The 15,490-nt window shown below is 42.3% G+C and overlaps 1 protein-coding gene across 5 annotated transcripts in view; it reads right to left on the reverse strand.

The window, feature by feature from the left end:
* The window catches only part of ACSL5 (acyl-CoA synthetase long chain family member 5), a 44,701-nt gene that overhangs the window by 2,487 nt on the left and 26,724 nt on the right, over window positions 1–15,490 (reverse strand). For all 5 annotated transcript variants that reach the window (XM_082855073.1, XM_082855074.1, XM_082855077.1 and 2 more), the window contains exons 4-18: window positions 14,292–14,356; window positions 14,070–14,171; window positions 12,350–12,449; window positions 10,850–11,028; window positions 10,056–10,088; window positions 9,916–9,967; window positions 9,041–9,114; window positions 8,642–8,719; window positions 7,417–7,551; window positions 6,167–6,301; window positions 5,546–5,641; window positions 2,743–2,815; window positions 2,376–2,464; window positions 1,976–2,092; window positions 339–482 (exon numbers count right to left, since the gene is read on the reverse strand). In XM_082855073.1, the coding sequence (XP_082711199.1) occupies window positions 339–482; window positions 1,976–2,092; window positions 2,376–2,464; window positions 2,743–2,815; window positions 5,546–5,641; window positions 6,167–6,301; window positions 7,417–7,551; window positions 8,642–8,719; window positions 9,041–9,114; window positions 9,916–9,967; window positions 10,056–10,088; window positions 10,850–11,028; window positions 12,350–12,449; window positions 14,070–14,171; window positions 14,292–14,356 (1,472 nt within the window). The remainder of the gene's footprint in view (window positions 1–338; window positions 483–1,975; window positions 2,093–2,375; window positions 2,465–2,742; window positions 2,816–5,545; window positions 5,642–6,166; window positions 6,302–7,416; window positions 7,552–8,641; window positions 8,720–9,040; window positions 9,115–9,915; window positions 9,968–10,055; window positions 10,089–10,849; window positions 11,029–12,349; window positions 12,450–14,069; window positions 14,172–14,291; window positions 14,357–15,490) is intronic.

Raw genomic sequence — 15,490 nt, forward strand, 5'->3', positions numbered from 1 at the left:
TAAGTTTAAGTGCAGTATATATAAGACAGTTTGTGCCAGAAGAACTCCTATTGTAGTGGAAACGAAGTGCACCATGGGGCTCTTCTAATGAATGGCTACCCTTTAGTATAACTGTTTTAACAGTTCTACTGACTTGTTTACAGAGTCTATCATAGTTTCAAAGAATTTGTTTTTTCATTTATAGTGCCTTATTTGAGGTTTGGAGTGTGGCTTCATTTCTTTAGTTTTATAAGCTCAGATCTTCTCATCCTAAATCTACCTATACAGATTTCCTTTAGCTATGGAAGTTGGCATGGTCTGTGCCTGAAACTGGCTGTTGTTAAGACAATATATATTACCCATAAGCTTTCCCCATGTACAAAAATTTGCAACACCAGTCTACTCCTGATGTAGATATCTTCTATCTTCTCTGGAGCAATGTATTCTCCTTGGGCCAGCTTGAAAATGTTCTTTTTTCGGTCGATGACCTTCAGAGTTCCATTCTACAGGAGACAGAGATAACACACACCATCAGTGTTTCTGAGCCCTACTGAGTGATGTCAGTGACGAGAGAGGTGAAGTCAGAGGTAATCTTCCTTCTTTAAACTTGACCTCTCCATTGACCTTTGGGCAATCTTTCCTTTCTCTTTCTTGGCTTTGGGGAAAGGGGAGGAAGGCAGCTTTCTTCAAAACCTGTCTATACTGCGTGTGTCTTTGGAGAGTCAGTGGGCAGTCTTGGAAAAAGTCCCTTGGACCCACTGGCATTGTGTAAATGGTTGCCTCATCCAATGAAGAAATTTTGCAGCTCTGAATTTCCAACAACTTAATTTCCAATTACTCCTTTTCCAGAACTCTCAGGAATAGGGAAGGTGTTATCTTTTATTAAGACTTTTGAATTAGTTCTCCCCCTCCTTGACTCCCTTTTCTGTATCCCTCCTGTTAGATCCGGGAGCAGGCTATACAGCTCTACTGTGCCACTGCTAATCAAGCAAGTCAGTAATTGCGCTTGTTAGGACAGAAGCAGGGCTGGGGAGGGCTCTCTGACCAGCCACCAGAGGTCATTTGCAGCTTCATTTCTCTGGGCTGATTGGTCTGAGGCGCTTAGGTTTTCAGGGATTTGAATTATAGAATTGGGACAAGTGGCAAATACAGTCCACGTGATCACACCCTGAACAGCGCAGCAGACTGAACCAACCTTGGAACCATTAACAAGGCTGACTCAAGAAATTAGCCATCAATTCAGCCTAACAGACATTATCTGAAAGTGATTAATAAGGCTCAGCCCTTTACAACTCCAGTGGGAGGACACATCTGTTGCCTACATTGTAGGCTTATTAGAACTGAGAACTCTTCGTTATGCAGAAACAGATCTGTTAGCAAAATACCACTAGACCCAAATCTATGAAATACATCATTAGGACCAGTGTTCTTAGAGATCTGTTGTCAAATATTCCTTGAATATCACTTAAATCTTGAGAATATTGAGCAAGAAGGGAGTTTTAAATCTGGTTACATTCCTGCTCCCCCAGCACATAGTAGACAAAAACCTTCCAGAGAGGAAAGCTCTTGGAATATCCTCCACAGGGGTTTAAGGCTCCATGATTACCGTGCCTTAATTTCCTCTCAGGAAAACAGGGGGTTGACAGAGACTACTTACTGCCGATTGTTAGCAAGCTATGCTTTTAAAAAGTCTCAGTGTCTTCCACCAAGAGAGGCTGTGAAGGTCACTGAGGGGCAAAAACTAGCCTCTGCATACACCTTGTTTAGAAATCCTGCGTCCTTGTTTTGATATGTCTCCATATATAAGTGGAAAGAAGCTTATCCCTTTGAAACTCATAAAAGGCAAACACTATAGGCCCATGGAGTTACCACAATTTCTTCCTCAATAAAAGTAAAAATCACAACAACAACAACAAAATAGACTACTACACTTCTTTGGAAAAGTCACCTAATTTTCCTCTGTAGGGACTCCCAGAAGTTTTGAAGCAACACCCACCGGGAGCCAGCGGCCAATGTCTCCTGTGTGAAGCCAACCATCCTTGTCCAAGGCTTCCTCTGTCTTCTCAGGGTCCTTCAGGTATCCCTTGAACACATTGGTGCCCTTGATGCAGATCTGCACATAAGATGGTACAAGGTGGTGACAATAGCAAAGGCTGCTGCAAAACACCTACTTTCCTACCACCTTGAATCATTTGATGCTTTCCACTAATGTATGAAGAGCACCAGATTTTAATCCCCATTGTGGGGACTGGAAAGTTAGGCTCAGAGACACTGAATTCCTTGCTAAAATTCTGAATAGAATCAAACACAAACCTGTTCACAATTGTGTGCTTTTTCTGATGCAAACGTCCCCACTATGATTGTCTGAAAATGACTGCCCGGCACAGCCTACCCACCTGTCCTTCGTTGTTCACTGCGAAGTAGTTCATATCTGCCACATCTTCCAGCTTCACATGATTGCAAGCGATGGGGACTCCAACGTGGCCTAAAACACACCGTACTGAATCAGCCAGGGTACCGCAAAACGGTGATAATCCCAGCCATATTTCAGAGAGATTTATGGATTGACTCTAAAGGAACAAAACTGAAAAGTCATCTGGCACCAGTGCTGGAGAGCCAAGATGGGAAGCCCCGGACCAAAGCTTAGGTTTGGCATCTGCCACATTCATCCACAGCACTGAGGTTATCTAAACGCCTGCGTCCTAGTTCATCCAGAACTCCTCCCAACCACTGAACCTCCTGCCCAGTTGACAAAGAACCTACCTGATTTCCAATCCCCAGGTGATGTAATTGTACAGCCAGCAGTGCATTCTGTTTGACCGTAAGCTTCATATACCTGCGCAAACCAAAGAAGGGCTTTGAGACTTAACTCAAGATAAAGCAGGAGCCGGCCGTGCCCTATGGCAAGACATGAGGAAAGCAAGGTCTCTGAGAGTCGGAGGACACTTAGTGTCCTAATACCTTGAATTTATGCCTGAGCTGCTAAATCTTTACAGCTGTGGATTCACTCAAAAACCAAAAGGGTCCAGAAATAGACCAAAGTATGGAAACATACTATACTCTGGGAAATGTGGCATTTCAGGCTGATGGAAAAAAGCAAGTTATTCATTGAGTGATGGGCAACCCAATGGCAATCAGACTTGAACCAAGGCAATGGAGTGCTACTGAAGGAGCTGAAGAAAGTGAGTAGCATTTTTTAAGGGAAATAGCTATGGTTTGGAACAGGGGTTGGCAAACTTTTTGTATATAGAACCAGATAGTGAATATTTTTGACTTTGTGAGCCACTTGGTCTGTATTTCAACGACTTAACTCTGCCAGTGTAGCACCAAAGCAGCAGTAGACGATATGTAAATAAATGGGTATGGATGTGTTCCACTGAAATTTTACTTACAAATACAGGCAACGGGCCAGATTTGGCCTGTGCTGCAGTTTGCCCACTCCTGGTATAAAGGATAATCTTGACTGGAGAGGGGATGTGGGGACGTAAGTGCATAGGCTGCAGTGGGGCTATGGCCTGTCATAGGCAGAGCTGGTGGAGAAGGAGAGGAAGGCATTTCTGGGAGGGGTGTGGCAATAGGACCTTCTGACCTATTGGTTTTAGGGAAAGGAAGGTACTAAGACCGGCCAGGAGGATGCTAGTTTGAAAGACCAGAGGAACTCTGACCTTGGCATCAATTCAGAACCTTTTTTCTTTTAACATCTTTATTGGAGTATAATTGCTTTCCAATGGTGTGTTAGTTTCTCTGTATAACAAAGTGAATAAGCTATATGTATACATATATCCCTATATCCTCTCCCTCTTGCATCTCCCTCCCACCCTTACTATCCCACCCCTCTAGGTGGTCACAGAGCACCGAGCTGATCTCCCTGTGCAATGCAGCTGCTTCCCACTAGCTATCTATTTTACATTTGGTAGTGTATATATGTCCATGCCACTCTCTCATTTCATCCCAGCTTACCCTTCCCCCTCCCCGTGTCCTCAAGTCCTTTCTCTACATCTGCGTCTTTATTCCTGTCCTTCCCCCCTAGGTTCATCAGAACCCTTTTTTTTTTTAGATTCCATATACATGTGTTAGCATACAGTATTTGTTTTTCTCTTTTAGGCCGTTGCTTCATTCATGTTGTGCATGTTGGCCGAATGAATGAACTACTTAGCCGTTTGTGGAAAAACAAATATGAGAGTGTATCTGTACTCAAGCCCATTTACTAAATTCCAGGTGGAGCAGAGACTTACTTGGAAAAAAGTAAAACCGTAAGGCTACCAGAAAATCTGGACGAAAACAGATTTATGCAATATTGAGGGTTAGGAGGCCTGTCTAAACAATTACAGAGCCACATAGAAAAGGTGACTGACTACATACACATTTGAAACTTTTATATAGCAATACATAGTACAAAAAGGTGAGACTAGGAAGAATATTTCTAGCACAACAAAGATTGATTTTATGACCATACGAAGAACTCCTAGGAAGCAAGGTGAAAGAGAACCAAATTATCCTTTGCTCATTTTTCTATAAGTAAGTAATCGAGTAATTCATGAAAGAAATACAAGTGCCCGTAAGCAGTAGAAAAGATGTTTAGTGTTAATAAAAGAAACAAAGTTGCAATAAGATTTTTCATGTATCTCGTCGGCTAAGATTTAAGTGACTGAAAAAGCACTAGCAAGAATATGGGGATATCAGGACTTGTGCATTATTTGCATTAATGCATAAAAAAGACAAGACCTTTCTGGAGGGAAGTGTGATAATCTGCATTAACATGTAAAAAACCCATATACTTTGACCCAATAATCCCCACTCTAAGGATTTATCCTAAATTGATAACTGCATAAATATACACAAGTATCCTTATCGCTTGATTATAATAACAAAAAAAAAGTGGTAAACAACTCTAGTGTCCATCAATAGGAGACTACTGATTTGGGTGCGTTCAATAAACTATTACAAAACCATTAAAATGATGTTTATTTGACAAGGAGCAATGTTAATGGGCACTGTTTAATAAGTATTTTAGAAAACTGATGCTGTTTTTTAAAGGTTATACTCCATTTATAGTTATAAAATATTGGATATATTCCCCGTGTTGTACAATATATCCTTGTCGCTTACCTTATACCTAATAGTTTATACCTCTTACTCCCCTACCCCTATCTTGCCCCTCCCCCTCTCCCCACTGGTAACCACTAGTTTGTTCTCTATATCTGTGAGTCTGCTTCTTTTTTTGTTATATTGACTAGTTTGTTGTATTTTTTCAGATTCCACGTGTAAGTGATATCACACAGTATTTGTGTTTCTCTGTCTGATTTATTTCACTTAGCATAATGCCCTCCAAGTCCATTCATGTTGCTGCAAATGGCAAAATTTTGTTAGTACTGATGCCATTTGTGTAAAGGTTTCTGTACACAGGTGCATTAAGAAGTGACTGGAAGGGTATTTTCTCTTGATTTTGAGATTTTGGCTGACTTTCTCTGTGGTACTTTTCGTCTGTGTTTTCATTTTTATTTAAATAGCTTTATTTGTGCAAAAGTGAAATAAGCTATCATCAAAAAAAAGGTGCTTGGCTTACCGGACATCCCATTGCTGCCCGGAGGAACGTCAAGACAGGAGAGGAGATGGGGGCAGCTCCGGTGACCATGAAACGAACCTTCCCGCCCAGGCTTTCCTGTTTAATAGACACAAAAGACCTGCTGAAGACTATTCCCTTTGCTTCAGTTTCCTGTGTTGCAAAATGGGTAGAACAGCCTACCTACCTGGTGTTGTCATGAGAATTAAACTCGTTAATTTACACAGCACTTAGAATAGGGTCCAGCATTGTAGAAAAGAACTTAAAATGTTAGCTATTACTGTCACCACCATCCATAGCTGGGACCAGACCTGCAATTTTTTTTTTTTTTTGATTTCCTCAGATAATTTGTATTCTTGGGCCCTTCAAATTACCTGCAACCTCAACAGACCACCTAAGAGAATGAAAGTGCTAGAACAAGAAAAATCCACTTTCTGCTTTTTGACCAAATCCCTTTAGTGACAAAGTTGTCCAAGAGAGATCTCAAAAGGTGAGTGAACACAGAAAGTGCAAAAGGCTCTCCAGTTAAAGAGATGCTTGACCATCAAAGGAAAAGCAAAGTGTGCTGAGTCAGTGGGCAGCCCAGATACTTACCTGGCTCCATCCATAATCTACCCAACGTACCTGGATCTTTGCAAAGACGAGCTTGTCCCAGACACTGTTGCGTCTGATGATACCCTTTTTCACTTCACTGAATTTACAGGCGACAGCCAAGTTCAACAAGAACTTCTTCAAGGGTGTCTTGGCTTCATTTTGTACCTGCAGAGTGACAGCTCCTCTTAGTTGGAAACCTATTGGAGATACTCACCAAGGCCATTCATCAGTGAGCAAGAGATAGTGCCTCCTAGCTTCATAAGAAGCTTCATAAGAAGAGGCTCTTATTCATGCACTGGTGTGCTGAATAATGATGAGCCCACACTAAGAAAGAAGTGAACTTAGTACATACACACAGAGCTCCAGCTCCTCCAAATTCCTTGTCCTTAGCAAACAACCTTGACAACTCAGATAGCATGTCCTCAAAAGGTAGTCAGCATCTATCTACACTAAAGTTACCTGGGAGTGCTGATTAAACAGCTGATTGGGTACCACTGTTAGGACTTTTGATTCAGTATCATATGTATGTATGTAATGCCATAACATTACAAAGAAAACATCCCACTGGCCAGTTTTGAAGATCGCTGGGGTACCAGTTCATTATTTTGAAGACTGATAAAAGAAAAAATCAAATAATTTTCATGCCTTTATGAAAGAATCTCAGCTAATGAAGGCAAGAGAAATGCTTGGATTAGAAAAATCACCATTTTGCCAAGCTTAATGAAAAACAGAGCAGTGATCAATGACAGCTAAAACTGTTATGTGGCAGTGGGATTCTGGCCCGACTCCTTAGTAGATCTGACCCTGGACAAGTTATTTAACCTCCAAGGTTCAGTCTCCTCATCTGTAAGGTAGGGATTATAAGTGTTGGCATGATTTCCTGGGCTTTGTAGAAATTAAATGATGGAACGCATATGAAATATTTACCGTGGGGCCCGGCACCTCAGCAAGAAGCACACTAAACCAGTAAGTGTTATGAAACCAGAGTAACAATTTACCAGTAAGTCAGCTGAATTTTGAGGGGCTCCCCAACTCTCTGAATTAATCTCTTTCTCCAGATCACATCCAAGTAATCTCATCCAGAGGAAAGGGAGTTTCATCTGTTATGGTCTTTCATGGCTGCACTTGTATGTGTGGCTATAAGTGGATGCTGGTAGGGGTTGGGGGTAGAAGTGGAGCACGTTTCTTAGTAACATAGAGTTCCTAAGAGCTTTAGTCAGGCCTAAGCCCCAGACAGCTCCGGCAGCTCAGGGCCAGCCCAACAGAAGCAAGGTTAGCACCTTATCATAGACCCTGTTAAGGAGTCGGGGAACCGCGGGAAAGACTGTGGGCTTCAGGGTCTTCATGTCATCAGGCAGCAGCCGAATATCTCCTTGGAAGAATCCAACTCTGGCTCCACAAGAGTACACAACAGCCTAAAAACAAAACCAAAGAGCAGAGCTCAGAGCCAAAGGACCACTTTGGGTGGGGTCTGTATGGCACAGAATTGAGGAGGTCCATGGGCACTTTTCTCTGGACAGGACACTCGACCCCTGAAGTTTCATGTACCGAGAACTCTGAGACCCTACCCCCTAGGCAAGATGGAAACTCACTTCTGCTGAGGTGGCGGGACAGGTAAGACAGATTCTGAGACTGAAGGCCCAGCCCTACTCTGCCCACAGCTCTGGGTGAGGGTCTAAGGCATCATCCTTTGTAAGAGACCATTCGTTATGTAGCACTAAGAAAAAACACTGCCACTCAAACTAGAACACGCCTACAATTGTAAGACCATCTCAGTTTCAGAAATGGTAAAATGTGAAAAAATATGCTTATTAGAATTGATATTTTATTAATCAGATATCAACACTTTAGCCCAAGGAACTGAATCTTCCATTTTGGCATTTCATGCATCAACAGATAAGCTGGTTGAAGAGGTATTTAAGCAGGGATCAGAGAGAGGATTTTCCACCCCTAATAACACCTGTGTTTTTGCTTTCGGTTCTCAAGTGAGCCTCAGAGTAGCCTAAAAGCTTGGCGTCCACTCACAGAAGGCCAGCTCTCCCCCCAGTTGCTGCACAGTCCTCAACAGCTCCACTCTGGACACCTTACCTGGATCAAAGGCTCCTTCTCCACCCCTCTGTGGGGAACTCCTTTTCTCTAACCCTAGGTCTTTTCAAAAATTCTAACCCAAATAAAAGAAAAAGCAATGCCTCGTATCCCTGCTCAGAATTAAGGGTAGATAGTAAGTAAGCTCCCGGCTATGAGCTCCCTGGACTTGCAGGCACCCTGTGTGAAGGCAGGAGGAAGCATTTGCTCCGTGGGACACACACAGACTCAACAGAGGAAGGCTCTGCAGCAGGTTAGGGGTGATGCCAAGATTAGGACTCAGCCATGCCAACTCCCTGCCCATGTCCTTCACATTAGAGAAAAGATTGTAAATGTTGCAGAGCTGCCTTTGGAATAAACATGGGACTAGCAAGTCAGGACCCTCTTTTCACATACCTGCTAGGAATATAGGATCCTTACCTGTACAACCCTCTCAAACATATGAGCCAAGGGGAGGTAGGATATGGTCACGTCCTCAGAACTGGGCTCAAAAGTATGCTATAGATCAGGAAATGGAAAGGAGACAACAGTGGATTAATGCCAACTTTCTCTTCCAAAGAAGATTTAAACACTTCTTCTTTCTAGGACTGCTGCATACAGTTGTACAGGTGTGCACTGTGCCCTAAGGGGTGCCCTAACTGCACTGAGTGCAGAGATCTGCAGTGACCCTAAAAGAGCAAAACTCTAGACAAAGATGCACCAGTATTTGTCCACACTCAGGCCTTCAACCTGTTTCTTCCCCCTCTGCCTCCTCTAACTTTAAAATCTTATGATAGATTCCCATTTTAACGAGGGCCTCCTTTTCAATTGACCACTGACCTCCACACATTTGAGAAAAGCAGCAGCATTTGAAACGATATTTTCATGGGTTAACATGGCTCCTTTGGGGTCACCTGTAGGAAACAAGAGGTGGAAAGATCTGTTAAATGGCTAATAGGTAGCCTTTGGCATTGAAATGAGAAGCTACATTCGATTGGTTCTGTTCCAGGGAGCCGAGAGCTTCTCCTGTCACTGTGTTTTTTTTATGACCAGTGTATGACTCTGCTTATGAATGATTGATCCCTCCACAGATTCTACTTCTGACAGCAGCCTTAGCCTTGTGCTACCACACAGGGCATAGCCACAGTCACAGACAGCAACACAGTCAAAAAGAAAATCCCAAGTAACCCGCCCCCCTCCCCATGCTGTTTTCATGTTGAAGACTTCAGATCTAACAATATTACCTAGCCATCACTTTATAAACTGGGCACAGTGGAATGGATATAACTTCTAGATCATCATGGATCACGTTAAAATTTATTGAGCTCTAATAGCTAGGTAACTACATACAGGGGAGAAAGAGGACGTGGAGTGATCTGTGTAGAACTACCACTGGGCTATCTTGATTGAGTGAAACCACTCCAGTGATGTCAACTTGAGAGAGTCTGGGCTGGGGGAGAAAGTTGACTTTCTGATGCCACCTTTAAGAGCCCTGAATTCCATAGCATGTAAACACCTGCCACCGTGTTCAGTGAAATTTATTTGCTTATGCATAGGTTTTTCTATGCAGGCATCTGTACTCAGAAATCTTAGATTATAAGCCCCTATGGATAGGGCTTATTGTAGGGTATTTTTACCAGCCCACTAGTGGTCAGTGGCTCAAGCCATGTGTTTGCCTGACCAGGGGCCTCTGGGGCAACTTCCTGGGCACTGACCTGTGGTCCCACTGGTGAAGCAAATGATGCTCAGATCTTCTGGTGCAGGAGGCTGGAGGGGAAAGCACCAGGGCTTAGTCTACCGTGAGCTTTGAAAGTTGAATGTGGAAAGACTCAAATTTGGGCAGAAGAAAACTTACCACGGGTTTTTTGAAGTTCTCTTTGCCTAGATTCTGCATGAACAGGAAACCAAGAAAGAAAGACATTAGTTGAGTTGGGAAGACTTAGGACAAATACAGCCCTCCTTTTCCCTTTTGCTTGAGAACACCTCTGTGGGAATACAACCAAAATTCCAACCTGGATCAGGCCCAGAGGCAACATTCAGGTACAATGGAAGCCTTGGGGTAGAGTATAAGTTTCCTCTAGAGTATCAGCTCAAGAGGGCCGATCCCAAATGTCCAAACTTCCCATCAGACTCCTATGGTTCAGGCTTCTAGGACCACTGCTAAATCGTTTTGAATAAAATGAACAGTTAACATTTCAAGGCTTACTACACTTTATATTACTGTCCTGAGCACTTTATTTTCTCTCATATAACTCTTTACGACTCCTCTGTGAGGTAAGAACTATTTCATCCTCATTTTACAGAGGGGGAAAGGAAGATGTGGAGCAACTGGCCCAAGGTCACCTAACTAATGGGGGTGGAGCTGGAACGTGAACCTAGGAAGCCTGGCTCCAGGACCATATCTTTAACTGCCACCTAGCCTCTGCATTTATAAATCCTCTACTTGGAAGTCGGTGCACACTGACCACAGACCTTCCTCACCCACTGAGTTGTCTTGGGGAAATGATTCCCAACGCTTCACAGCATGAGTGTAATTTACTCTCCTTCCACCCCGGAGAACAACAGCCTGCTCCCTTGTGTAGAAGTCCTGCAAGCTGCCCACAGCATCAGCCCAGCCTTCCAGCTGTGAGCTGACTTTCAGACCCATACCTCAGCATCAAGCAGTGATAAGATCTCCACTCCACATTTCTCCCCTCTCTTCTTCAGGTCGTCCTCAAAGGGATCCATGAGGATGATCAATTTCAGGCCCGGGGTGAGGCCTTTTTCCACATTCTTAATCAGGGCCAATGCCTTTTGGGGCGTGTCACAGATCACCGTGGCGATCTCAGCTGAAAGCAGAAATAGGGCCGGGGGTTACCCTCCTGCTTTGCTGTGTACCCGATTGTCTCGCAAAGAGGAAGAGATTCTTGAAAATTTCAAAGCCACTGGGTCCCCAAAGGAGATTATGTCTGTAAATCAGATTTGTAATGTATAAAATCTGAAACATTCCACTGATAATAAATAAGCTTAATTGAAACAGAAGCACTTAATTTCCTTGCATGCACTTAACAGTTTATAGTTTCTAGAGGAGCCCCAAAATTCCTTCTGCTTAAGAACACAGACAACGTGTGTGAATCATGTAGATGTGGTCCTGCCGATGTGTTTTACCTGGGGGAGAGGGGAGGAGGGATTAGAAGGTAAAGGAGGAGGCAAGGGGGATTTTAGCAGACAAGCATTTATGATTTTTAATGTTAGCATTTGCTTTGATACTTGTTTACACAAACAGAAACCTTCTGATTATGTCTATAGTTCAAATGGATCTACTCACTTAATCTACTAGTTCTGGGACAGAAAGTAACATCTAGTATATGTCTTATTTGCCCATTGAACTTGAACTTGTTTCTCTAACAGTGGTAATTTGGTCCACAGACTCAGCATGGACATTGGTACATGCCGGTGAGCTATACTGACTTCGATTTATAAGAATAGGAAATTAAACTAGTAGTTTCACAGTGATACAGTCAATTAAAAAGTTATTCACTAACTGTGGCCTTTCATCCAGGGTTGCCAGCAAAAATAGTCTTATTGCTAAACTATATTGTCATACTAAACTACCTTGAAGCATTTCATTGAAACTTCTATCTGATTATATACCTGCCTCATGGGCTTTTTGTAACTTCCCTCTAAATTATATCATAGGTACTACAGGACAAGAGAGACTTGAGCATTTTTCTGGCCACAGCATTCTAAGTCTGCTAACAAAAACAGATAATGAGGAATTACTCAGCATCAAGAAAGAATCAAGTTAAAATGTAATAGCGACAGGAATAAAGACGCAGATGTAGAGAATGGACTTGAGGACATGGGGAGGGGGAAGGATAAGCTGGGACGAAGTGAGAGAGTAGCACTGACATATATACACTACCAAATGTAAAATAGATAGCTAGTGGGAAGCAGCTGCATAGCACAGGGAGATCAGCTCAGTGCTTTGTGACCACCTAGAGGGGTGGGATAGGGAGGGTGGGAGGGAGACGTAAGAGGGAGGAGATATGGGGACATATGTATATGTATAGCTGATTCACTTTGTTATATAGCAGAAACTAACACACCATTGTAAAGCAATTACACTCCAATAAAGATGTTAAAAAAAATGTAATAGCAAAGTTTTACCCTTGTTGACAATGTATATGACGGCGTCTTCTCCCAAGGTGTCATACAGGGGGACAGCTACCATGGAGTACGTGTAACAAGCAAACTCAGAGATGACCCACTGTATGGAGAGAAGTTCAAATAAGGAATAGCTTATGCTTTGAAAAGGAAATGTGCTAATTCAGTCATTTAGTCAACAAATGCTTATTTGGTGGCTCTGTGTTAAAAAAAAAAAATCACCTTTTTTGTGATGCCCTAGGGACTGCCACTGCTGATGCTATAAAATATAATTAAATAAAGAAGATAAGATAGGTACAGAGACAACTATAAAACAAAGGGAGAGTGTAATAAGTTCTAGCCATAAGGGTTATGGAAAGCATTAGGGAGTCTTGAGTCACTCAGGGGTGGGGTAGGCTATCTGGGACTGCTTTGGGAAAAGTGATGGAAATTGGGCAGGGCTTTGAAGGACAGGTAGGATTTGGTCATGGAGATGGAAGCAGAGAAGGTATTCAAGGAAGAAGGAAGTGAATGAACAAAGATAGGACCGCATGACATCACTAAGTACGCATCAGAAAGCATAAAAAGTGACAGGAAATGAATTGGAAAGGTGGGCTGGAATCTGCTAATGGCGAACCTTGAATGTCAGTGTAGGCATTATGAACTGAATTGTGTTCCCCCTAAAATTTATGTTGAAGCCCTAACCCCATTGCAATTGTTTTTGTAGATAGCTCCTTTAAGGAGGTAACTAAGGTTAAATGAGGTCATAAGGATGGGGCCCTGATCCAATATAACTGTTTTCCTTATAAGAAGAGAAAGAAACACAGGGGATGGCAGAGAAATGGTCATGGGAGGACACAGCAAGAAGGCAGCCGTCTACAAGCCAAAAAGAGAGGCCTCAGGAGAAAACAAACCTGCTGACACCTTGATCTTGAACTTCCAAGCTCCAGGACTGTGAGAAAATTAATTTCTGTTGTTTAAGTCACCAGTCTGTGGTATATTGTTATGGAAGCCCTAGTAGATTAAGATACTAGGTTTGGTGTGAAGTTCCTGAACTAGAGTCAAGGATATCTCTTCTTACTGAGGCTGGGTGTAATGAAGATGAAGTATGTAGATGCACCTAAAAGTGCAGCCAGGGCCCTCTTGGATTTTTAGTTAAGCAACTGGCTTAGGTGAGCACATGTCATCCAACTCTTCTGAAACAAACAAAGGCTTTCTCTGAGGATATTGGGTCTAATGACTTAACTTGAACTTGAAGATAAGCTTAATTCCAATCATCTTAATGTCTAAAGTCTGTTTTCAACTCACTGTGGAAAGATGGCTACAGCTGGTCTCAGTAGCAATGGATGCCTTGGTTGCTAGTTCACATACAATGTTCATGTACAATGTGCACATTCCAATTCTAGTACAAACTCATCCCTTTCCACATCATCCTCAAGCTCTTACTTGCCAGTCCTTCATAGCTTCCTTATTTTCTTCATACAACAGACTGACTTAAAATGACACATAATGGGAGACATGTAAGAGAAGTCCAGTCACCTAGCAAATAGCACTAGACATTCAACCAGGATTAAAGAAGTCCTGCACTGTAACTTTTAAGTGGAACAATATTTAAAGAATCTGAGGTCTTTAAACAGCTTTGATAAGTCATCAGCAAGTGTCAGAGTGCTTGATTTGGGGTAGGGTTTAAAGTCTTTAAACTTAGCCCTGACTCATTTCCTTGAGTTAATTTCAGCATGGTTACCTCTGGCCTATTCTGAGCAAAGATGCCAACAAAGTGTTCTTGTGATTGCTTATATCCTTTCTGCAAGAGACAGGAGCCCAGGTACTCTGCTCGATCAGACACCTACAAGTGAGAGAGGTAAAGAGAGAGAAAAAAAAGCAGTCAAGACCCAAAAGAGATCATATTAGCCCAAGATAACCACATAAGCAAAAGAATTTATCCAAAATCATGGGCCTGACTTACCTGTTTGTAGGACAGCCATCTGTAGGGCTGGTTTCGTTTTCTATATCCCAAGCAAGGCCCATTGTCTAAAAACATAACATTAAATGAAAATCAGCTCCAGTTGCAAATTCTTTGGACCAGAGAAGGTTAAAGGAGGTTAGGAAGAGACAAGACACAAAGGACAAATCCAGTAAAGATGCGAGCTTCTCTTATGTGCCAAGGAAATTCAAACGCAGTAAGTACTCAGTTCTCAAAGGCAGAGGGAGCCTTGTAAACTACATTTGAAACACTTGGGAAATGCTACAAAACAAGGGTGGTTCCATGTTGGAATGTGTGACCTCCATGGTAACAGGCATTTGGGGAAAGCCATGAGTATGGACTAGCCCACATGAGGTGAACAAACAAAAGCTCACAAGTAAACACTAATAGACTATATCGGATAATCTCGGATTGAGCTTCCCTACAATGAAAGAAATATATGTTCATAAAAATTTAGAAAAAAATCAAAATACAAGTCATCAATAATCTCACCACATAAACACCATTGTTAAGGATGATATTTTCTTTCATACCTCCTTTGATAGTTCTACAGGGTTATGTTCATTCCACATGTATATTTTGGTATCCTGCTTCCTTCCCCTGTTTGATATAAATATTCCCCTGTTATTATTTCTTCTCTGTAGAGATTTCAATGGCCTTATTATGGCCAAGTTATGAAGGGTTCTACTGTATAGCTGAATTTATCTCATTATGGGCATTGAGATTGTTTCCAAGATTGACACCTCAATCTTGGTAATGGTAATGGTATGATGCATATTTTCCAACTGATCATTTCAAAGTTAGAAAATTTTCTTAGAATAGAGTATTTTAAATGAAATAACTGTGTTGGGAAGGGTGGCAGCGGCTGGGAGTGAGGATGGTTGGTCACACGGCTCAGGTTTTTAATACCTGGCCCCACATTGCTTGGTGAAGCAGCTGTGACAATTTGCTTTTCTCCAACCAGCAATATATCAAGTCATAGACACTAAATAGTCTCTTTTTAATATGTCTTCTGGTTAAATAGGTTTTAAAATTTATTGCTTTAGGGACTTCCCTGGAGGTGCAGTGGTAAAGAATCTGTCCTGCAATGCAGGGGATGTGGGTTCGATCCCTGGTCAGAGAACTAAGATCCCACATGCTGTGGGGCAACTAAGCCCATGTGCCACAACTAGAGAGCCCAC

This window comes from Leucopleurus acutus (genome assembly GCF_964270905.1).
Source record: "Leucopleurus acutus genome assembly, chromosome: 14".
Classification (NCBI taxonomy): domain Eukaryota; kingdom Metazoa; phylum Chordata; class Mammalia; order Artiodactyla; family Delphinidae; genus Leucopleurus; species Leucopleurus acutus.